Source organism: Haliotis cracherodii, unplaced genomic scaffold (genome assembly GCF_022045235.1).
Source record: "Haliotis cracherodii isolate W230 unplaced genomic scaffold, xgHalCrac1.p SCAF_2, whole genome shotgun sequence".
In the NCBI taxonomy this organism is placed as follows: Eukaryota; Metazoa; Mollusca; class Gastropoda; order Lepetellida; family Haliotidae; genus Haliotis; species Haliotis cracherodii.
Window position 1 is genome coordinate 18,401,878 of NW_027266275.1, and position 24,995 is coordinate 18,426,872.

At 38.4% G+C, this 24,995-nt stretch overlaps 1 protein-coding gene across 2 annotated transcripts in view; it reads right to left on the minus strand.

The window, feature by feature from the left end:
• Window positions 1-225: 225 nt before the first annotated feature.
• The window catches only part of LOC139468933 (neuropeptide SIFamide receptor-like), an 80,253-nt gene continuing 55,483 nt past the window's right edge, over window positions 226-24,995 (minus strand). For both annotated transcript variants that reach the window (XM_071251075.1, XM_071251074.1), the window contains exons 2-3: window positions 6,074-6,173; window positions 226-1,482 (exon numbers count right to left, since the gene is read on the minus strand). In XM_071251075.1, coding sequence (XP_071107176.1) covers window positions 789-1,482; window positions 6,074-6,173 — 794 coding nt within the window. In that variant the 3' untranslated portion in view covers window positions 226-788. The remainder of the gene's footprint in view (window positions 1,483-6,073; window positions 6,174-24,995) is intronic.

Genomic DNA, 24,995 nt, shown 5'->3' on the forward strand with positions numbered 1-24,995 from the left:
GCTTCTTAATGTAAATGGACGACAATGAATGCAAAAATAGTCATTTTCCCAATATAATAATGACTCATTGAAATACAATTGCAGAGTACTGAACAACATGTGAATTATGTCTTGTGAACAAGGAAGAACCTTAACCATTATCGATTCTCCAAATGCCAGTGTGATGGCTGTTCATGTGCAGAATACTAATGGTTCCAAATGAATCTGAGATGGCAACGGAAGAAATATCTTTGTTGAATCAGCCTATGTCACAGTTGAGAATTAGTTGGTAAACAGCTTATGACAATATTGTTTTTATCCAAAGATCACCCATGTTGTAATACCTGGTACCTGAACACAATGGTTTTTTTTATATTATTTCAGCTGCATGGTTTTAGGCCACTTGTAACACTTTAGCAGCAAAATGGACAGGGGGCTCAATGCTTTGGCATCCCCAATGCTTTGATCAAATACGGGCAATTCTGCGTGACAACGAAACGCCGATGTCGGTGATAGATGACTGCATCAACACGTATACAGTTAATTCTGTATGGAATGTTACATATGTGTCATTATTCTACCAAAATTCCCTAAAAGCATGTCATACATTTGTATGTGGTGGCGTTTAGTTTGCATGAGTTAATCTTAATGATTGTGAGTATTTGATCAAGGTTTATGATTTAAGTCCTCGGGAATGAGCTGCATTTATAGTCGGAATTTGATATATGACAAAAATGCACACAGAAGCAATCACGTTTCATACAATAATACGTCAAGTTTACATCAACAATTTCTCTGAGTGACAAATACTACACTCGACACTGACAGTGGCTGCTTCGAGAGGTCCATCGAGTATTCATTGTTTGCCTTGCCTCTGGAGAACCTGAAACATACTTTACTTTTCCATCACAACATGTCAACAGATCCTTGAATCCTTTCCTGAACTTACGACTGAAAAAGCAATATATCAATGGGTTAACGCAGCAATTCGATGATCCAAGCCATTGAGCCACAGGGAATATAATATCGCTGACGATTTTCTGTGAATTGACGTCCACTTCCGGTTGGATCATTCGCCAAAATTTTAGACCATACAATGGAAGCCATGAAAATGCAAACAGGATGCAGACTACGGCCAACATCTTTATGACCTTGACCTTTGATCTTTGTATAACGCCTGTACTACTGTTTCTTTCCCCCAGTGCACCGCGTCGCCAAACCTTGATGCCAATCAGAACATAGCAAACTACGATCATAGCCAGTGGGATCGTGTAGCAACAGAAGAAGATGACACCCATGTAGTAAGCTTGTTGGATGGTGAAGCGTGGCCACTCTTCAATACAGAAGTACAGAACCTGTTTGCTGTTGCTGTACTCCACTTCCTGGTAGAAGACAAGCCAGGGAACCATTATGGCGAAAGCTGTCACCCAAATTCCAAGTAGGATAAGTCGAGATTTGCGAGTATCGATTTTTAATACCAGGGTGTGGCAGATGGCAAAGTACCTGCAATGATAAAAAGGACAAGTTTCATAAAGTCATAGAGAACATTAAATTGTGTTCTGTACGCAAATAAGTCATTGAACATAAACTGTTAAAATGTTAAAATGTTACGTGTTGCTCCATTATACAGAGCTGGAACGAATTGTTGAGATAAGAAATACCATGCTATTGCTGAGTGAAATATTTGAAAAGTATTGATAACAGTTTAAAGATGTCATAAACTCCTCTCACTGGCATTTTATTCTTGGCTTTATTTCGAGTGGAGCAATTGCGACCAGATTGACGGGTTAAAATATTTTCTCGGCATTACCTAAATGTAAAAACAATGTACTGGTAGCATTAGTTTAAATGAAATATTCGAATATTCATTGAAACATATGAAACAATTTTGTAATGGGTATAGTTTAGCAAATTCGCCTGATTAAAGTTACTTGAACGATATCGGCGGCAAAACTAGAGAAGAAATATCAAAGAAATATCACTCGGTGTATATTCCATACGAAAAGTAGACTATTCATGACTTTGTAAGAAAAGAATGCTCAGTTGCATTAACTGTTATCTATGTCAACTACAAAAGAAATGTTTGGGCCGAGACATTTAATACTGCCCCCCACTGTGTTGCGAACGGAACATATTTCTTAAACGTTTTCCTTTACTTACAAGCATCAGGATCTTGGCACTTGTACACAGCAGACAAAATTCAAACTTAAAATATCGTTTTTATTAGTTTCAACAAAATCAATAAATGCACTATCATGCACCTCTATTATGTTTAAGGGGCGGTCGAGTAGCCTAGTGGTTAAAGCGTTCGCTCGTCACGCCGAAGACCCGGGTTCGATTCCCGAGATGGGTACAATGTGTGAAGCCCATTTCTGGTGTCCCCCGCCGTGATATTGCTTAAATATTGCTAAAAGCGGCGTAAAACCAAACTCACTCACTGTTTTGTTTATTCTCTTGCCATGGCGTTTTATATGTCAATTGGAAAATCATTACCAAATATGATGCCAATTATGCCAACAATCTATACCTCCACAAAGATTGAAAGATTTTGTGGTGAAAGTAAGTGTACTGTGTTTGTCATTCCTGATGTCTTTGGCATGAAAGTGCTTCATCACAAAGGTATTTGAATACAAATGAAGCAGTGCTAAATTTGCTATTTGTATTTTTAACATAACATAATTTGTCTGATAAATACGTCACACACAATTTTCTACTGGAGGTTGTGTTTATTAAAAGTAAATATGTCATAAGGACTCCTGGGAAACCATAATTGCATCAAAACCTGTTATGACAGTGTTTATTTGGAAAAACCGTGGGATGATTATATAGAAGTGACAAAACACAAAGGTTAAGTTATTACTGACGTTAGATAGCGGAAATACACCGAAACCAATCTTAGTAGAGAGGTTAAATGCTCTGCCGCAAATTCTGCCTTCGATAGAAAATCTGATTTGACTTAACTCACCGTTTTTTTCTTTGAGGGCATAACTGGCTCAAACTATTTGAGTTTACTAAGGACAAATCAGGTGTGTTTGCTCCAAAAACAATGCCAACATGTCACGAACAGAAACCCTATTCGGCAATGCTAACGATGAGGAGTAATTAATGTTACATCAGTTGTTTTCAGACCTTGTAAGACCGATAGCTTATGAGACGGGTTTCACTTGTGGGGCTCATGCGCTCACCTTTTCACGAACACCTAGTATCATCCCTATTTGATAGTGATTCATAAGCACGTACCCATGATGAGGTCGGAATCGTACAATAGACTCTGCTTTTATTTGAGAATTTTTATGACTTTGATTGTTATCATTTTTATGACGCCCTCTACACATTCTTGGTCGTACCATGGGTGGACCTCTGTACCAAAACCACAAGCATGGCAAAGACGGTAATTAATAGATCGAGCCACTTCATCATGTCGCTTAAGATACTGTGTTTGTGCCAAAGCTGAGCATCCACTAACAATGTGTCTCATTAAATTCATTTCATAATCTACATTCATATTTACATTTTGGTGCAAAATCAAACATTGACGGTTTCACTTTTCAAGCGAACCGACTTCATCCAAGCGAAGGACTCTGCAGGGTGGCAGATCTACTCAACACTGCACATAGACTCGATTCCTTGAGTCAGGGCCGATTTGAGATGGCACGTGGTTGACACTCATTTCTATACCATCCAGCAGTAGAGAACCGTCAACAAATTCAACATTGACATTGTGATTTTCTCCAACATTCTTTAAGGCTCGTTTAAGGAAACTGTGGAATGTCTTGTTTTTATCTTGACATGCTTCATAAGAGGATCATCAGACAAATAAGTGTGTGCAAAAAGGGAAAAATTACAATTCTACCATGAAGAGTGAGTGAGATGGGTTTAACGCCGCTTTTAACATTATTCCAGTTATATCACGGCGTGTCAGTTTAATGTGGGAGGAAAGACCGAAGTGATGCAGGTCTCAGACGTTTACCACTTCGGTGAATTCCACGAGCACGGGTATGGTGCTGACAAACCTAGAAACATAATCGGGGCGAACCGGCATTCGAACCCACAATCATAGGTTTCTGGCGTGCCCAAGGGACGCAACTCTGCACAGCGAATCGCGGCGCCTTAGACGACTGGGCCACCCGTGCCCCCTCTACCATGAAGAGCCTCCACGATAATCAAACCACGCCCTCCCATTGATAATTGCTAAATATAAGCGATTGAGAGAAATTGCGAGTGTGGTGGAATCTATTGCTTGACATGATTCTTCGTGCGAAGGCGTCAATACCCTGAATTTCTTGGTTTGTCCAATCAACAACACCAAAAGAATACGAAAGAGGAAGAGTACAACATAAATAAATGTGGCTTTAATTTTATTGCGAGGGTTCAGTTCTGATCTCAAGATTTTCTTATGTCAACATTTGTACTCGATTATTTTCTTGAAATAAGCATCCAAACGAAGGACTCTGCAGGGCTGCTGACCTTCTGAACACACTGTACATAACTCGAGATATCATTATTATTATTATTATTGGACCAGAATTATAGTTGAGCTCACAGTACTCAAATACCCTATGGGGTATCATGTAGGAAGCCGAGGTACTGTAAGTCTCCCATGATCCCCAGCGAGGTGGCCTCGCTTTGGTTACTGGTGGCCTATAGCCCGTGTTTTAAAACTGTATACATGATATTGTTATGCTGAAATATGTTTCATGAATTGCTTTTAACATAGTATGCTCCAATATGTTTCATAAATTGTTTTTAAATTTGACATTGCATAAATAACTAAATTGTGTATATATTCACTTAGTCTCGTCTCTATATGGCTGAAACAATGCCTATGCGACGTTAAATTTTAACTCACTCACTCACTCAAAGATCCCATACTACTTGGCATCTTGGAAGGATAGTGTATTGCTGTTTTTCTCTGTCAATATGACAGCTTTTCTGACAAATGTCACTGACTCTGAAAATATTGTGAGGCGAGAGAAAATGCTTTCAAAAGTAATGAAATTTCGCAGCGTTAAATTTCACCACAATCCTTTTAATTTAATATATTGGTTATATGTTGATGGCTCTAAAGTAGAATGGTTGATATGTTTTAGCCTCGCACAAGACATTGAGGGCGTTCAGATGAGATATCTAACTGCAATCAATCTGAATACTTTAACCTAAACGATTCAATCACTGTCCGGGCCTGGCTTCCAGTTCACCGGGTCAATTAGACGGTGTCCTGAAATACACTCTTGACCAGCTACTTACTCAACACTATTTATCGGGAGAGTGGTCAAGGCAAGATTAAACACAACATATCAGGTTTATTACCGGGACAATGGAGACGTGTGTCTTTGGTCTCAGGTATAAAACCTTCTTAAGTTGGCCTTTGTGAAGGAAGCGGGGAAACCAAAGAGTTGCAAATACAACTCATTTTGAAAGGAGAAAGACGCCTGGCGGCTAGTTATGGTACATGGGTCCAATGATTACAAGATGGGATATATCACCGAGTTATAGCTGGCGTCCAGTGTCTTTCAAACGACATGACACGAAAGTTCCCATCAGTTTTCTATTGATCAAAATGAAAGACATTTAGGACTTATGTGGCATGCTTGCTGGAAAACATCAGACAAATTGGAAATATCCTTCACAGGTTGGACACAAGATTAATTGAGTTTGTTATTTATGTGTACTCTGCAAATGTAGTGAAAAGGCAAATAATTATGAAGAAGAGTTGGCTTTCCAGACAGTTGTCTACATAAATAACATCGGATAAACCTGTTCCAGACTAAAAAGATCCCCGGTAACTATTCACTTATAAGGAAGGATCTATTATTTGCCTTTACTGTGATTGAACTATGGCCATATATTTAAAACACAGACTACGTCGCTTTACGGTTTCATTAATATATGTCTATGTGTGTTTCTATACAATGTGTCAGTCGGCATAATCAATTAACCGCATTAAGCATATAATATGTTGCTGTAGACTAAGAGTAATCACGCTAACCACAGAAGTGCCTTTCGTAAACAATGAAATATGGTGGTTCGAAAACATACATGCAGTGTGCACATTAAACTTACTGTTCGTTTTGGAAGTATGATAGGAACTTACCTGTCTAATGCTATTGCTGCCAGTGTATTGACGGACGCACATACTGCCACTCCTTGGAGATAGGGCGTCAGCTTACACATAAAGGCACCCAGCTGCCAGCCTGTAAAGAAACACAAGTGCTATTCAACGATTGAGTAACAATTGAGTAACCGGACGTGATCTCCTTTGTCTATAACTGTCCCCATGTCTATTTCGTTTTCATTTATTCATGTCCTTGTAGAGATTCCGGTTCGGAATACGTGTAGGTCCCAATAATACCATGCGTGTTGATGAGTCGACTAAGATTTCTCGGCATACCTCAAACCACCTTGTTTGAGTACCGGGCTAGAACAGCTCACCAGAAAGATATTATCTGTATTGTCGTAAATTCAAAACGTGAACGCCAGAAAATCAACAGTTGTGTTAAGAGACAACTTAACTGGAATTGTGGTCAGGTTCTATGACTTAGATCATGCATTTAATCAATGGTCGGTCTAGTCCATATCTGATTATTTACAGGTCATCGTGGTGTAGCTGGAGTTTTCCTGAGTTCTCGTGTGCATTGATTTGAATCGGCAAGCAGTTTGAGCGCAGATATATTACCCCTACCTCCACAAAGATTTCTGGTAGGTTACATTGTCTGAACATTTTTTTTAAAACTATCGTGCAGTTGTTATTTCCGTTAAACTGTTTTAAGGTATATACAGGATGTATGCATGTGGTTAAACAAATATCTGTATTCAGTTTCAATGGCGTAAAAAGAGATGGCTACCATATATTAACTGATAAAATTGTACTTTATGAACTACTTGTGCAGTTTCAATCATTGTTCAGAACTTAAGCATATCTGCTCTAAATAACGATTAAGCTCAGTCGTACTGTCCTATGCTTACATGAACTGATGCACACAATCGAACAACTACAAAGATTTGATATGTGCATGTTTCCTTTTATAACATAAACAATATTTTGACTTGTTAGTGCTGAAAATAGCTAACAGGGACAATTGCCTATCTGAATATTAGTGAGTCCGTGATTATGGTTTTCGCTGCGTTTAGCAATATTCCAGCACTATGACTCAGACATGAGTTTCACGCATTGTCCCCATGTGGGAAATCGAACCCGGTGTGACGAACGAACGCTTCTCACTGTACTGAGCCATTCAGTCCTATTTCTATCTTCTCAACACCGACCGCCACGTAGGGTAACAGCAGATAACATCTTTTATAACGCGGCCAGGGGATTGAACCACTGCCCTTCCGCTCTCCAGGCAGAGGCTCTATCCATTACCCAACGGAAGGTTGGTTGGTTGGTTTGTTGTTTAACGCCGCACTCAGCAATATTCCAGCTATATGACGGCGGTCTATAAATAATCTAGTCTGGACCAGACAATCCAGTGATTAACATCATGAGCATCGATCCACGCAATTGGGATTGATGACATGCATCAACCAAGTCAGCGAGCCTGATCACCCGATCCCCTTAGTCGCCTTTTACGACAAGCATAGTCACCTTTTACGGCAAGCATGGGTTGCTGAAGACCTATTCTATCCCGGAATCTTCACGGGTCTCCCAACGGAAGGTTTATGATTTAAGTAAATAGACTGTTTGTAAAGGAGAAACATTATTCTTTATGTTATTCATTTCCTTGTTACATGGGAACTATACACATGCGAGATTATGATATAATGTTAGGTATTACCTATACAATGTTTAATCTGGTACAGTGATTTCAGTCCCAGGGAAAAATGTAGCATCATTTGATTATTTATGGTTGATGTGGCAAATAATTAATGTATGCACTTGTTCTATTTTAAAGACTCAAAGCCATTATCACTTCAAAGTCCGTTCCTAAAAATCCGCACATTTATAACATCGACAAAAACAACTCGTTTAGGACAAACATCTGAAACATATCCGACTGTTCATTATGTGGAATCAGACAGGGTGAGATCAAAGACCTTTAACATTCCTATTGTCGTTTCTGAAGGGTATCAAGTCAAAGACAGGTAATTAAACGTGAGATATTGACGCATGGGCTAACAGGCCTGATCGAATGATTACTACCAATACTGATCTCACACGGCGGTGGTGGCCCAAATTAGTCTTCTCGAACGACAGTTCGATAACTGTCATCTGTTCATGGATTAAAACAAATAGGAAGGCAGTAAAGAGTAGCTCCAAATTATATATCCGTATCCCTATATAAATAGCATGAAATTGTAATGCTACTTGACACAATCGACAAATGCAGAGCAAGATAGTTGTGAAGATGTCCAAAGTTTCCATATGATGGTACAAATGCGATTCTAAAATATATTGATAATAAATAAAAGCGAAAATATTCATAAGATATCTCTGCCAAAAGAAGAGTCGATTGTACGATTTCGACTATATCATGAGCATGTGTTTATGAATCATTATCAAATAGTGATGACACCAGGTGTTCGCGAAAAGGTGAGCGTATCCTGCTCCAGCGGCGGTACACGTCACAAACATTAGCGAATGCAAAAGGATGTCCATCAGCTGTATTGTCGAGAACAGTTCGAAATTATTCCATGCATGTCAATAATAAGAACAGTATCAATGGTTTTAAATGCTTTTGTAGGACATGAATGTAATAACATTTTCGAAAGATATCTGTATGTATGATATGATTTATCAAACATTTGAATTAAATGTGTTCACCTGTCTTGGATGAAAGTAGTTCCTTGTCAGATACTCTGATCTCTTTTTCACTAACAAATCATCCTTATTTCCCCTCTGGTCACTATTTGTTCCCATGTTTAGTAATTAAAAAATAATATTTAATAAAGCATTTGCATTATATTAGTACAGAGAGAGGACGAGTGACTTTGGGTGTTTGTTTTTTAATGGTCATTGTTAGTTCTTCTTTGGCTGGGCAGTCATTCCTTTCATAGAAAAAAACCCAGAATGGTTTCTGATTTTATAATTGGAGATGAAAGATGAAAGCAACAAATGATGGCTGAGAATTGGGAGTATGTTTTATTACTCATGACATATACATTCTGAATTTTCAAGATGTGAAATGTACAAATTTTGTATCTTAGCAAAGATGACAAGTTTCATCATATGTAAATTGTTTGCTATTGATCTTAAGGACTTAAAATGGAAACTGACTGTGGTGAAAACCAATTACGTTTTCACACTACATAATCATAAAGTCACATTTTCCCTAACGTTATTGAATCAAGACGAATGATGCTATCTGGAACGCGTACGGGCGCCAATCGACCTGACCGCGCTGTTGAAACGATGAAAATGGATTAAGGAACTCGGTAATGGTCGCATCTTGAGATTTTGCAATCATATGAGGCGTCACTTAGAGGACATATATTTGTCTAGTGCAAATACGGCTCTGGATTTAAGGAAATGTAACAGATATCTGACAGTCTTGGAAATGGTCCGAACACATAAATAGAGTGCAGACCAGCTGTTCACCGATAGTACTCCTTTTACAGTTTGTAATTAAGCCCTATTTGACTCAACGGTACAGCCATTACGATAAATTTAAAAAAAATGGAATGTGGGCATCTAAACCGGATGTACTGACATATTAACCTTAGAAATGTAGTGAATTCGCCTAATTATACCTTTTGGAACGTTCCTTTTGACATCGCTTCTGATAGGGTAATTATCTAACATTAGGGAGCATTACTATTTTGAAATGCTACCCCTCTCGAATTAGGAGAATTTGCATTAGGGACTAGCCACTGAAGAGGCAGACATTCAGACGTATCGTCTCATCAGTATAGTCAATTTGTGTGTCTTGCACTTGAAGGTAATCTACTATTTGTGCGTACATGTAAAATAATGTCAGGTAGATATATAACTCTGTATTAAAATATGTATGAGCGATTGACAAGATAGTGAACCTCGTTCAAGGGGCCACGACTTGTACAACGTAAAGTTTTATCTAAATTTTATAACGAAATTGTTTATGCATAGTAGCACTAACACATACGCTGCTTTAGGGTGATTGAAGTTAATCTTGGCGAGAACAGAGAATAGGAGAGGAGCCGGTTATGATATCAACAACAATATAATTTCAACATGGACCTGTATACTTTCGTACAAACACATGAAAGTACGCGCCTTTACTGAGAACGATGTGCTTATCAACGTATATGAGGAACGATACATATGTCAATTGTGTACCCTAGCTTGCTGTCCAGAGCCGACGGTTAGACACGCCCTTTGTAACCTTAAATGCACCTCGTTCACCATAACCGTCTAAAAAGGCTCGATCTTTGCAAATTCTCCTTCTTTGTTCTATTTCAATTGTAATAAAAAATGCTGAAGAGAGTTATACCAAAACTTTGTTGTACATCGATATCGATAGAGGTTTCATTTATGAAAAAATACCAACCTGAAATTGAATAATTCCGCCAATGTCATACATCCACACTGCGCGTTCGGTTCTAAATTCAGTTGAGCGCGGTTAAATCAACAGGTAACCTAGCTCTACACTGAAAACGCAGGATGTTATCCCCTAAATATATAATTTAATTCACAGGAAAGCTTGATTGTTTTTTTCGCTTTAATCCAACTAGTAAGAAAATGAAGGGCTGGGCCACTGGTACACAGGTGCATGCACATAAAAAACGAACCAATTTACCTATGATTGTCACGAGTTTAGTTGAAACCATAAGTAATTTTTACGCATATACTCGGACGAACTGATCAAGGGCTATTAATATGAATATTCGCTACTACATCATTTTCTGACAGTGCAATTTGCAACTCCTTTCTGGTATAGTCTTTGTGGTACGCTGTAATTCAATATTAAGGGGATTGAAGAAGCTATATCACATGTGCTTGGCATAACGCCCAATTTATATGATAATTTCGTAGTTCGTATATAATACTAATTGCACGATTAATACATTCTTTCTCTAACTGACGGCAAAAGACGATAAATGTTGGGAATGTCCAAAACGTATTACGTGGGATTTGCTATTTCAATACTGCAAATATTAGCTTGGAAGGCTACTGACAGATTGTGTATTCCATCCAAACACCAGTTAGACTAAATGTCAACACATCGCTGGATTTACCATCGCTTGACGCATCAATCCTGTATTATTGTTTTATTGGCCCCATGCAAATTGTCATTAAACGAGAGATGGATAACCGGTATGATACTTGCCCATAAACACACAGGGTAAAAAGGTCGCCAGCTATTACGACATACCGGCGGCAACAACACATTATTTTCTCGATGGAGTTAATTAAAACCAGGAACGACTCATAACATGCAATTTTCTAGCACTTGTTGTGAGGCATACAATTGGAGCCAGTGTCCCATAAGAAAGACCAAATCATATATTCCATTTTGAATATCTGAATTTTAAATTCATCATCATCTGCACAATCATCATTGTTTTATTTTAAACGAGTGCAGTGATACTTTCACGTATTCGGATTGAAGTTTGATCTACGATGACGGATTCGGGATCTGACAAGGAAGAAAATGAACTACACGCGAACAAGTCAGTATAATATATAATGTACAAGATGGGGAATATGATTAGATATAAGTGGTCACGAATTACCAAGAGACAGTACGTATTTAGGGCCCTTAACTGTCTGGATCCGCGTGTCTTGCACAGATTCGCATTTATCATTATGGGCAACGTCAAGCCTGGTTTTTCACATGAAGGAAGTTGACACGAGGTGTTTGACTGTTATGAGGGAAGGGCCACCCTCGCCCAAACTTACTCACACTGAGAAATCAGGATCGTTTACAAAACTTATTATCTCTTGACTCCTACTTCTTCAACTCTTAGTAATAATAATCTACAAATATTTTGTTTGTTTGTTGTTTAACGTTGTGGTCAGCATTAATCCAGCTATATCTTGACGGCTGTCTTTGTTTAATCGAATCTTGGACAGACAAATTCAGTTTTGTTATATTATCAGCAACATTTCACGCCAAGAGAACATACCACGCCTGGCCGTCTTATCCAATTTACTCGCCTTTTACGATTTGCCGTTGTCCCTGTGCATGTATCCTAACCCTGGTAGTGGTACGTACTAGAACGAGAGGGTATGCTACGGAATCTGCACGTTGGATAAGTCAGCACCTTTCGAAGCATGTAAGTGTAAAATAATCTCTCAGACAGTCAGTAAGTGATGCAAACTCCTGCGCTAAATGGCTATATTTGACACTAACTGAGAAAATTGTCAGTAATAGCCAGCAGCACGCGAGGTGGTTCAGTACTAAACAAACACGACAGGAGGGGTACTCCGGGGACATTCACATCATTACCTTATCATGTAAACTATAATACTCGAACATGATACAGGAACTCAAATAAGAAATGCTAGAAGGAATCATTCAGATTTCAGTAATGACATATCAATGTATGATCTGCGGTCTGTATGCGTCATGATTACTGTTCAAACCAAGCGTGCTGTGATGAAACCAACACATTGAGTAATTATCTGTCCATACATACAACGCATGATTTTATTTTACGTTAACATATACTTTCTACAACATGCATTTTGCGCCTTCCACAAAGTTGAGGGGGCACGGTTGGCACAGCCGTCTCTCAGACGCCGCAATTCCCCTTGTTTACGACGAAATTTAATTATTTATCACTATTTGGCATTTTATACTCTGTGGCATATGTATCAGTAGATTTTTAAGACTGACATTGAATTTAATTGTAATCAGTTTCAAGAGTGAAAACAAATATTCAACAAAACGCATCTCCAAACTGAATGGTTTCATAACAGAAACTGATATTAATATGGAAAAGTGATTTCAGTGTTTCTTTTCGTCGCCCCAGTTAGTCGATAATGAATCGAAAGACAATCTATACAATCATAACATAAACCCTCAAAACATAATTAAAGATATCTGCATGTATACTTTACAATGTAACAACAAATGATAAATAAACATTTGTGGTACAGTTATTGTTATATAGTTAAGATCAACAACGTCTGTAAAGTATGATAATCCTTAATCATTGTGTTATTGGAGCTATTTGGAATGCAATTGGCAAAGCCTGAAACATGAAGGGCAATGTGTACTACTTTCTGTAATGTGTGTGACCATACACATCTATGATGCCGTCTCTCGCTTATAAAACGTAACTACAAACACTGAAAAGAGACGTACATGCAACTATAGATCTGATCAAGGACTGGTTATATTATTTCAGGACTATTGGTCTCGACAAATCATAACTGTTATAGCAAAGGGAATCGCTGAAACAGTTTAGGAAACTGGTCAACGCGTTCAAGTCAAGTTGTGTGGGAAATACGAATATGTGCGTAATGTAATAAAGTAGCTTTTGATTGTTTCAAACCAGATACAAACACACATGAAACAGTACGTTAAAAATTATAGAATTATAGTTTAATGGGATGTTTATAATTTGACAGACATTTGACTCAAGATGTCTCACGCAAACAGACAATCAAATGAAGTAGAAGCACTTTCTGACTTCCGAAATATATTAAACGAAATGTTCGATGTCTCCAAAAGTCGTCTATATCAGCTCCTACCTCTTGGGACGGTAATGAAGTGTTTTTATAGATTCTAGCACTGACTGGGAGAAACGTAGGCATTAAACGGGAACATGACTATTGTTGACTCTGTGTGGAATCTAAGATTTATTCAACTAAGACACTATGGTGCGACAGTCATTTTAAAACCTATTTTAGGTATCACTGAAGTGGTTTTAGCTTGAAACCTTTACCTCTAAATGCTGCAGCTTCCAGACACATCGTCTTCCTACTCTTATAGCAGGAGCTAGACGGAACGAAGTGCGGGTAAAAGAGTATCGACGTGGCCACCAGAAAAGCTTGACTAATAACGTGTGGAAAATATGTACGTGTTATCCACGTCCTGAGGTTGCTGTTTAGTGCCGTCCTCAAGAATATTCCAGCTATAAGACGCCGGTCTGGGCCAGACATTCCAGTCATTGACATCATAAACATTGATCCAGATTGTGGCAAATGAAATGCAATCAACCGAGTCATCGAGCCTGAACACCTGGTCTATTTAGTCACCTCACCCCACAAACATGTAGGCTGCTAGGGGACCTTTATTCTCCCTCGGGTTCCTGTGGGTTCTTCGTCCTGAGGGGATGTTAACAGAGTTGACGTATTTTGAAAACATTCGATAACACTGGGACTTTGGTTTTATAAAGAAAGGACTGTTGAAAATGTTTAACCAGGAGTCAATGTATACACTTGTGCATACACTGTTTCCATGACATTGATTAATGATTAAGCAAAGGACTGGTTTCATCATTATTTAATAGTGATTCATAAACACATGCTAATGATATGCTCGGAATCGTACAATGGACTCAACTTTCAGTTCAGATTTCTTATGATTATGGAAAGGTGTGTATCTATTTCCTAAGAGGACGCAAATTGATATTGAATGTTGTTCACTATCACTATAAGATAGTGGCACGCACCAATGCTAATAGAACGTTTCCACGTGCCACTTTCCTATTATTATACATAGATATAATACATTGTTCCCATCACTTGCCACGCCTTCAGATTAAAAAAATTATGCAATAGCACCAACCGCATGTTTGACATGTCTTTCCTAAACTATATCTTTGCAGATTAAACTTTTGGATAGACAAAGTATCACTCCTTGAAAATTTGATTCAATTCCAAACATCTAAGCCAGAGAATATTTTTAACCAGTCTCGATTATCTGCCGAAACAGATTCCATGGAGGCGTACAGGGCAAAATATTGATGAAAGTTGATACTAATTAAAAATCATTCATGACATCAGGTGTTCAGGAAAAGGGTAAGCAGGTTATGCTCTACCAGTAGCACCCGCCACTCGCACAGTCTACTCACAGGGAATTTACTAAATATGACACGTCGCGTGCCAACATGATGCGCGATACTATCCCATTACTAGCCCTTATCCTTAGAGTTTGTGAGTTATTGGTGCCACCGGTAGCCCTTGACATGCTTACCCTTTCGCAAACACCTTGTGTCATCATATTATTTCTCCGGAATCTGATTCGTCAGATTTTCGTTTTAAATTGGTTTTCTTCAAAATATGTTACATAGATCCATCAAACAGTTATCTATTGCACTAACTACACAATGCCATTGTTTCGGATTTACATTGGTTCTTCTTACAAAATCTAATTATATAAAAGCGACAAAAACATTTCTATAATCCGTTGTACGATTTCGACAATATAAGCACGTGTTTATGAATCTCCGTCAAATTAGTGATAATACCAGATGTTCGAGAATAGGTATCCTGCCTACCATTGTCACAGGTATTCGCGTAAAATCGACAGATCTGTATCCAATTTCAATTATGAAGTACGGAAAACAAAGACTGAACTGTGCATGTCTCTTCACTATAATTCAATGTATAAATGTGGTGTCCAGTATATGTCTACTGCATGGCTGGTACATGTCCTTGTGACTTATCGGTTGAAGTAGGTACAAAACGTCCCCCACTTACGGTAAGACACTACACTCGATCATCAAGAACTTTAAGCGTTACTGAAAACTAAAACAACACAACAGCCTTGCAGTGTGATGGTGTGTATATTGTCACATACATGTATGTAGTCTTTGCCCATTTATTTTATTGATTTCCTCGACGTCACTTAAGTCAATAATGGTACGTGTGAACTTATTCTAAAAGTAACATTGCTATCATTGCTATTCTATGCTTTAATCTTGCCATTGTATGGTTGTGGTATTGATGTGTTACATGACAGTATATAGTAGGACACACAACACGAATACGTGACTCTTATGATCTGGTGCGTGGTTCAAGTACCAGCTGGGGTAAGTGGGGCAGCTTAACTAAACGTAGTAGTTACAGCATCGCCAGTTACGCCGAAGGCAGAGTCCGATTCCCCCATGCGAGAGCAATATGTGAAGCCCCTTCTTTTTGTCCCTCGACCTGATGTGACTTGATAATGCAGCGAATATATTCAACCCACTCACTTACATCTCCAATTCCAAATAATGCTCAAGTGATGTCAGGAGATATATCTTGTTAATATTGATACGAATCAGTTGACTTAAGTTGTTTTCGAGTGAGTCAGTAAATTAGTAGATAAACATACGCACTAAAATGAATTTGGAACCGAACCCGCAGCATACGTTTCAAATGTTAAATATATCGCGGTTAAATCTACAGGTAACCTAGCTCATCATTGAAAACACAGTATAGAAAATACATGTGTGAAGCGGCATTGGTAGAGTCCAGTGTTTTGAATGAGATGTCGGTCAGAATTTAAGGAATCACCAATAACAACCGTTAAACAAAATACAGCACTCTATATGCTCAAGCAGTTTGTTTTCACCATAATACATCATTCGAACTTATGAAAGGCACTTAAAGCATGTAGCACGGCAACTTCATGAGCTAACATGAGATAGGCACCCCTAAAAAAACTAAACAAACCTTGCAAAGGCTTCGTTCTTCATTGACTGTGAAGCAAAATATATGACGGCACAGTCATATATAGAAACGCGCCATATAGCAAGATCTTTGTTGAAATACATTCTTCTTATAGATGTCTGTCGTGTTTTCTGCACGATACTGAGTATTTAGTACCCTATAATTGTAAACATAATTATTTAAATCTAAAGGAATTTAGAAGTGATACTTCACATAAAGAAGAGAATATATAGATGTCAACTTCTTTATCAAAGGGAACACAACGTTACGTAGTATATGCTTACTCCTTCATCAGGTGAAAAGCCATGAGGCAGAGGGCATATATATGTACATGTAAGGACAACAAAATCAATAAGATTACAAAAGGTGGAAAATAACAAAGGGTAGAAACAAACATGGGAAGTCAACAGATGTTTGGCGCTGATAGGTGATTAACAATAGATAATGGAAGCCAACACTTTACAGTAATTAGTGCTGATGGTATGGAAGCCAGTACGTGAGTATCATAGATATATAATAGGTAATGGACAATAGACAAACAGAAGGCCGGGGGTAATTAGCACTAAGAGGTGAATGTCCATGTTTTCACACATATGCTCGCTGCCTCATGTCATTCATTCACCTGATGAAGGAGTAAGTATATATTCCAAAACGTTGTGTTCCTAACCAATCCCCAAACCCAATAAACCAGCTGACCAGGCTAATTCATACAGACCAATCTCCCTAACTTCTAACTTATGCAAAGTAATGGAATCAATGGCCAAAAACAGGTTACAACACTACTTAGAACAAAACAACATAATAAATCCAGACCAAAGCGGTTTCACTCCTGGACGCTCAACCTTAGATAACCTCGCCCGACTAGAGCAGGACATTAAAACAGGCCAACTTAACAAACAATATACTACAGGCATCTTTCTAGACTTCTCCAAAGCATTCGACATGGTTTGGCATAACGGGCTAATACAAAAACTACAAAAAATAGGACTTAAAGGTCAAATAATTAACTACATCCAAAGTTTCCTAACAAACCGCAAAATCACCGTGGGCATAGACCAAACGCTATCGGACCAATGTCCCCTAGAAAATGGCACTCCCCAGGGCAGCATCCTAAGCCCAACACTCTTCAATATTATGATTAACGATCTATTCGAGGGACTATCCCCCAAAGTAAACACATCAAAATTCGCGGATGATGGAGCCCTCTGGATCCGCACTAAAAGCATGAAAATGGCCCAAAACTTACTACAAAAATCTCCAAATAAAATACAAAAATGGGCTGACAAATGGGGCTTCTCCCTAAACTCAGAAAAATCCACAGGAATAGTATTTAAACACAAAAATATGCAACCCGCCACCCTAAACCTCCAACTAAACAACAAACCAATCAAATTCCAAAAACAAACCAAATTCTTAGGATTAATCTTCGATGAACATCTCACCTGGGATGCTCACATTAAAAACCTTGTAACCAGATGCAGCAAAGACCTAAACACGTTAAGATGCCTAACCGGCTCCAACTGGGGGGCCTCTAAAAACACCCTCCTCTCACTCTATATCACTAATTAGGTCCAAACTAGACTATGGCAGTGCCATTTACGACACCTTAAACAACTCTCTCATTAAAAAACTAGACTCAATCCAGTATCAGGCCCTAAAACTAATCACACGAACTCAACATGGCACCTCTTCCACCTCACTCCAGGCCTTAACAGGAGAAATGCCACTTAAACTACGTAGGGAACAACTTACCCTAAACTTCTGGGCCGCGTCCCAATCAAACCCACTAATCGAAAACTTAATAAAACAAAATATTAGCCCTAGAAACCAAGCCCTAGCCCGGAAACATCCACTACTTACTCCAATTTCCCAAAGAATAACCAATTACCTAAACGAACACCAAATAAATAATCTTAAACAAAACAATAAATCATCCAATATCTTCACTCCAAAACTTAAAATACCAAAAATAGACACAACACTAGCCGATACACTAAATAAACAGACCGATCCTAACATCGCTAAAACCACCACACTAGCATACATACATGAAAATTGGCCAACCAAAACCAACCAAAGACACACAATCTTACCGACTCCCAAACAACCAATCCATATTCACGGCCGAACTAATGGGCATGGCCTCAGCACTACACAATCAGCAATCTAAAAAACACCAAAAAATCCTCATCCTAACCGACTCCCTCAGTGGACTACAAGCCCTCAAAAATAAAAACACTAAAAACCGCCCCAAACTAATAAATCAAATACTCAATAGCTCAAACAACTTAACTAAGGTAGGTAAACAAATAGAGTGCATTTGGATCCCCGCCCACGTAGGAATCTTTGGAAATGAAAAGGCAGATAAAGCAGCAAAATTATCCCTTAAACTCCCAGAAATAAGCTTAAACTTACCCAGCTCAAAATCAGAAATAAAAAGTGTCACTAAACAAAAAATTAACAAAAAATGGCAAAATATATACCAAAACTCAAATAGCCAAATCAGGAAAGTACTCAAAAAACCCCTAAATAAACCCAAAATACTACACCCATCCAAAAAAATCGACAGAATAATTACCAAACTACAAACAGGCCACACCAAACTAAATAATCACCGTAAAATAGCTAAACTACACACAACAGGAAACTGCCCACATTGCAAACAACAAGAAACACCAGAACACGTACTCATTCACTGCACACACTACCAAACACATCGAACAACACTACAGACCACCCTAAATCTTAAAACCGGACTTACACTAGAATCAATCCTAAATCCACAAAATAAATTAGAAAAATTCAAAGCCTTAGGCATATACCTAATAAAAGCAGGACTAATTAGTCGCATTTAAACCCCAAATAAAATATTAAAACCAAAACTACCTTATTAGATAACCACCCAACACACACAGCTCCCTTAGTTCGTCCCCCACCCACTCTTGGCATTCTTTCCAAATCTCAAAATTTCAAAATTACTATATAAGTAACCCCTAAAGCCCCCTCCTGGGTTGCACAAACTCACTTTTCCCCTTTTTGGAAACACATTAAATGGCCTGGCCGGGCCCGTGTGCGACATACGCTTGCAGTCGGAAAGCGCACGTTAAATCTCCAATATAAGTAAGTAAGTAAGTTCCTAATGTTGACGATCAAGAAGTTGACATCCATATAAGCTCTTCCTAATAATTATTTAGAGACTATAATAAGTGTATTACACTAACAATATTGCCTTCCGCGGTGATGCGGCCGTCAAAATAATCAGAGCGGGTTTATTGTGATTTGATACCTTTGATTGACCATTCAAAATCGAGTATTTTCCAAATTCACGGTAGCATGTTGTTTACCGGTGCAGTAATAATTATTCAAGCCAATTGATGGCGACCTGTAAATACTCGAGTCTGGATCAGACATACCATGGGGCAATGCTACCAACGGAAGAGTTATGTTATTGTATTTGGCAGTTTCGGTAACATGTAGGACTCTCATAATAATGTTCGCATTAAGCATGCATATTTCATGTTTCCTTCGATAAAATGAGAGGTAGGAGAAGCCTAAATGTCATCGCCGCATAACGTGGATTTACGACGGCAGTGAGATTGGATTCACTTTATGGACGATAACTCGCAGGGACTGGTCGAAGTGGCTCGTAAGCATGGTGTATTTGCAGACGGAGTGGCCAGTTTGTAGAGAGTAGGACTAATGAATAACTTATATCCACACGTACAGCCTTGCTAAGCTTGTTTCTAGTCCAACATGAAGTTATAATAGTGTCTGCATAATGAGCAGTACATAATTCTTTATCATCTACACATGTACTGTAAAACAAACGTAAGCATACCTCAATTAGTATTAGCGATATGTTTAAAAGCGCTGTTAATGTTAACCTGAAACTTGCATGCTCTTTCTTCCAAGATTTGGAAGAGCGTCAAACTTCTCATGACAAGAGTTGATTTCTTATGATTATTGAAATGGTCTTTGTTGCTTTTATTTGTGTCACTTTTATTTATATCGTGGAGAAGGTATTGCTTTTTTTTAATGGAGTCATCACATGTTTGGAATAATATGAAAATGTCAAACATCTCAATTGCACGAAAGTCCATAAGAGAACTGCTAATGCCTTTTAGATTTAGTGCAATTCAAATCGACAAAAACATTTCCATAATCATAAGAAATCTCTACAAAAAGGAGAGTCAATTGTACGTTCTTACTATATCATTAGCATGTGAAAATAGAGATGCGATCGCTTTGTGAACGAGACCAAGGCATTCCACTGCATGCCGAACCTGACTCATGTTGATACTCAAAGATATAAATAAAGTATACAATGTAACAAAGCCAGAACGTGACATATTATCGCATTGGATATTGAATAAGTATGAGAGTTGAACATCATAAGCTGAAAGTCCTACTCAGATTTGGCTACTCCGTATTGATCTCTGACATGGTCTGTCAATACCTGCTGAAGTGTCTGGCCTTAATTGCTATGTGTGCCGTTAATAGGCATATGCGACCTGACCAATCATAATATTTAGGACAATATTTTTATCCTTTCATCATGATTGATGTTTCACTAAATACAAGTTAATCCTGAAATACCGAACTCTTTGAGACCAGCAGGTCCCAAAATAGAACAGGAGTGAGTGAGTTCGGTTTTACGCCACGTTTAGCGATATCCCAGCAACATCACAGCGGCTAGCACAAGATCTAGAAATGGGTGTCAAACAATCTTCCCATCTGGCAGTTGAATCCGGGCCTTTAGCGTGACCAGCGGCCACCATTTAACTACCACATCGCCCCTAAGATATAAAACATACATGAACAGTAATGGAACCTAGGAACAGTGTTTATTATCAAATAATATTCGCAAAATATCCGGCGTTGAATGTACATTTCCAATGTTATTTCACCGTTGACCAAACTTACTTTTGTCCCAAATGAGAATAACAGAAGTTTTATCATAATAGTAATACGGGGCGGTGGGGTAGCCTAGTGGTTAAACCGTTCGCTGGTCACGCCAAAGACTGGTTCGATTCCCAGCATGGGAACAATGTGTGAAGCTTATTTCTTGCGTCCCCCGTCGTGCTGGAATAATGCTAAAAGCGGCGAAAAATCATACTCATTCACTCAGTGACTCATGGTTCCTATGGCGACCTGCGTCATGTCCTGGTGGCACATGTCCTTGTGACTTATCGGTTGTAGTAGGTACCAAACGTCCCCCACTTACGGTAAGACACTACACTCGATCCTCAAGAACTTTCAGCTTTACTGAAAACTAAAACAACACAACAGTCTTGCAGTGTGATGGTGTGTATATTGTCACATACATGAATGTAGTGTTTGCCCATTTATTTTATTGATTTCCTCGACGTCACTTAAGTCAATAATGGTACGTGTGAACTTATTCTAAAAGTAACATTGCTATCATTGCTATTCTATGCTTTAATCTTGCCATTGTATGGTTGTGGTATTGATGTGTTACATGACAGTATATAGTAGGACACACAACACGAATACGTGACTCTTATGATCTGGTGCGTGGTTCAAGTACCAGCTGGGGTGAGTGGGGCAGCTTAGCTAAACGTAGTAGTTACAGCATCGCCAGTTACGCCGAAGGCAGAGTCCGATTCCCCCATGCGAGAGCAATATGTGAAGCCCCTTCTTTTTGTCCCTCGACCTGATGTGACTTGATAATGCAGCGAATATATTCAACCCACTCACTTACATCTCCAATTCCAAATAATGCTCAAGTGATGTCAGGAGACTTATCTTGTTAATATTGATACGAATTGAACGAATTCAAATTGTCAGTTGACTTAAGCTGTTTTCGAGTGAGTCAGTAAATTAGTAGATAAACATACACGCTAAACTGAATTTAGAACCGAACCCGCAGCAAAGGTTTCAAATGTTAAATATATCGCGGTTAAATCTACAGGTAACCTTTATCTACATTGAAAACATGATATAGAAAATACATTGAGTAAAGCGGCTTGCGTTGAGTCGAGTGTTTTGAATGAGTTGTCGGTCAGAATTTAAGGAATCACCAATAACAACCGTTAAACAAAATACAGCACTCTATATGCTCAAGCAGTTTGTTTTCACCATAATACATCATTCGAACTTATGACAGGCACTTAAAGCATGTAGCACGGCAACTTCATAAGCTAACATGAGATGGGCTCCCCTGAAGAAAAACTTAACAAACCTTCCAAATGTTTCGTTCTTCATTGATTGTGAAGCAAAATATATGACGGCACAGTCGTATATAGAAAAGTGCCAAATAGCAAGCTCTTCGTTGAAATACATTCTCCTTGTAGATCTCTATTGTGTTTTCTGCACGATATGGAGTATATTGACTTAGTTTTAGTAGCATATGATTGTAAACATAATTATTTAAAGACTATAAAAAGAGTATTAAACCAACAATATTACATTCCGCGGTGATGCCGTCGTCAAATTAATAAGAGCGGGTTTATTGTGATTTGATACCTTTGATTGACCATTCAGAATCGAGTATTTTCCAAATTCATGGTAGCATGTTGTTTTACGGTGCAGTAATATTTATTCCAGCCATATGATGGTGACCTGTAAATACTCGAGTCTGGATCAGACATACCACGGGGCAATGCTATCAACGGAAGAGTTATGTTATTGTATTTGGCAGTTTCGGTAACATGTAGGACTCTCATAATAATGTTCGAATTAAGCATGCATATTTCGTGATTCCTTCGACACGATGAGAGGTAGGAGAAGCCTAATGTCATCGCCACATAACGTGGATTTACGACGGCAGTGATATTGGATTCATTTTATGGACGATAACTCGCAGGGACTGATCGAAGTGGCTCGTAAGCATGGTGTATTTGCAGACGGAGTGGCCAGTTTGTAGAGAGTAGGACTAATGAATAACTTAATATCCATACGTACAGCCTTGATAAGCTTGTTTCTAGTCCAACATGAAGTTATAATAGTGTCTGCATAATGAGCAGTACATAATTCTTTATCATCTACTCGTGTACTGTAAAAGAAACGTAAGCATACCTCAATTAGTATTAGCGATTAGTTTAAAAAGCGCTGTTATTGTTAAACTGAAACTTGCATGCTCTTTTTACCAAGATTTGGAAGAGCGTCAAACTTCTCATGACAAGAGTTGATTTCTTATGATTATTGAAATGGTCTTTGTTGCTTTTTTTTGTGTCACTTTTATTTATATCGTGGAGAAGGTATTGTTTTGTTAATGGAGTCATTACATATTTGGAATACTATGAAAATGTCAAACATCTCAATTGCACGAAAGTCCATAAGAGGACTGCTAATGCCTTTTAGATTTAGTGCAATTCAAATCGTCAAAAACATTTCCATAATCATAAGAAATCTCTACAAAAAGGAGAGTCAATTGTACGTTCTTACTATATCATTAGCTTGTGACAATAGAGTCGCGATCGCTTTGTGAACGAGACCAAGGCATTCCACTGCATGCCGAACCTGACACATGTTGATACTCAAAGATATAAATAAAGTATACAATGTAACAAAGCCAGAACGTGACATATTATCGCATTGGATATTGAATAAGTATGAGTGTTGAACATCATAAGCTGAAAGTCCTACTCAGATTTGGCTACTCCGTATTGATCTCTAACATGGTCTGTCAATACCTGCTGAAGTGTCTGGCCTTAATTGCTATGTGTGCCGTTAATAGGCATATGCGACCTGACCAATCATAATATTCAGGACTATATATTTATCCTTTCATCATGCTCAATGTTTCATTAAATATAGGTTAATCCGGATATACCGAACTCTTTGAGACCAGCAGGTCCCAAAATAGAACAGGAGTGAGTGAGTTCGGTTTTACGCCACGTTTAGCGATATCACAGCAACATCACAGCGGCTAGCACAAAAAATGAGTTTCAAACAATCTTCCCACCTAGCAATTGAATCCGGGCCTTTGGCGTGACCAGCGACCACCATTTAACTACCACATCGCCCCTAAGATAAAACATACATGAACAGCAATGGAACCTAAGAACAGTTTTTTATTACATAATATTCGCTATAGCTGCCATGCCTGAAATCCTGTCAAAATCTGCATCACACGCAACCTATTTCACAAACAAGTCTTTGTGAAATGGGGACAGTTTATTTATCATGACATAACTATTCATATTTCAGTTCGAGAAATCGAATCCTTAGTCACAGTGTGAATTGTAATCGAAACATTTTTACCGAAACCGGTGCAGATTTAATGATATTGAAAAACCAACGTTTCAATGAGCAATTCCAACTTTGACCGTGGCGGTGCATGATTCACATGAAGGTGGCGTTCGTTTGAGTCAGAGTAATTGTGCTTGAGGAAGGGTTTAGTTTAATAGAATCGAGTTCAGAAAGGATTTGGTTAAACGAAATTATATCTTTTGGACAAGAACATTTATTTCCTGTAACGGTGGAATGTTTAAAAAAATGAATTAAATTTCATTTCTTTAAGCGCACGGAT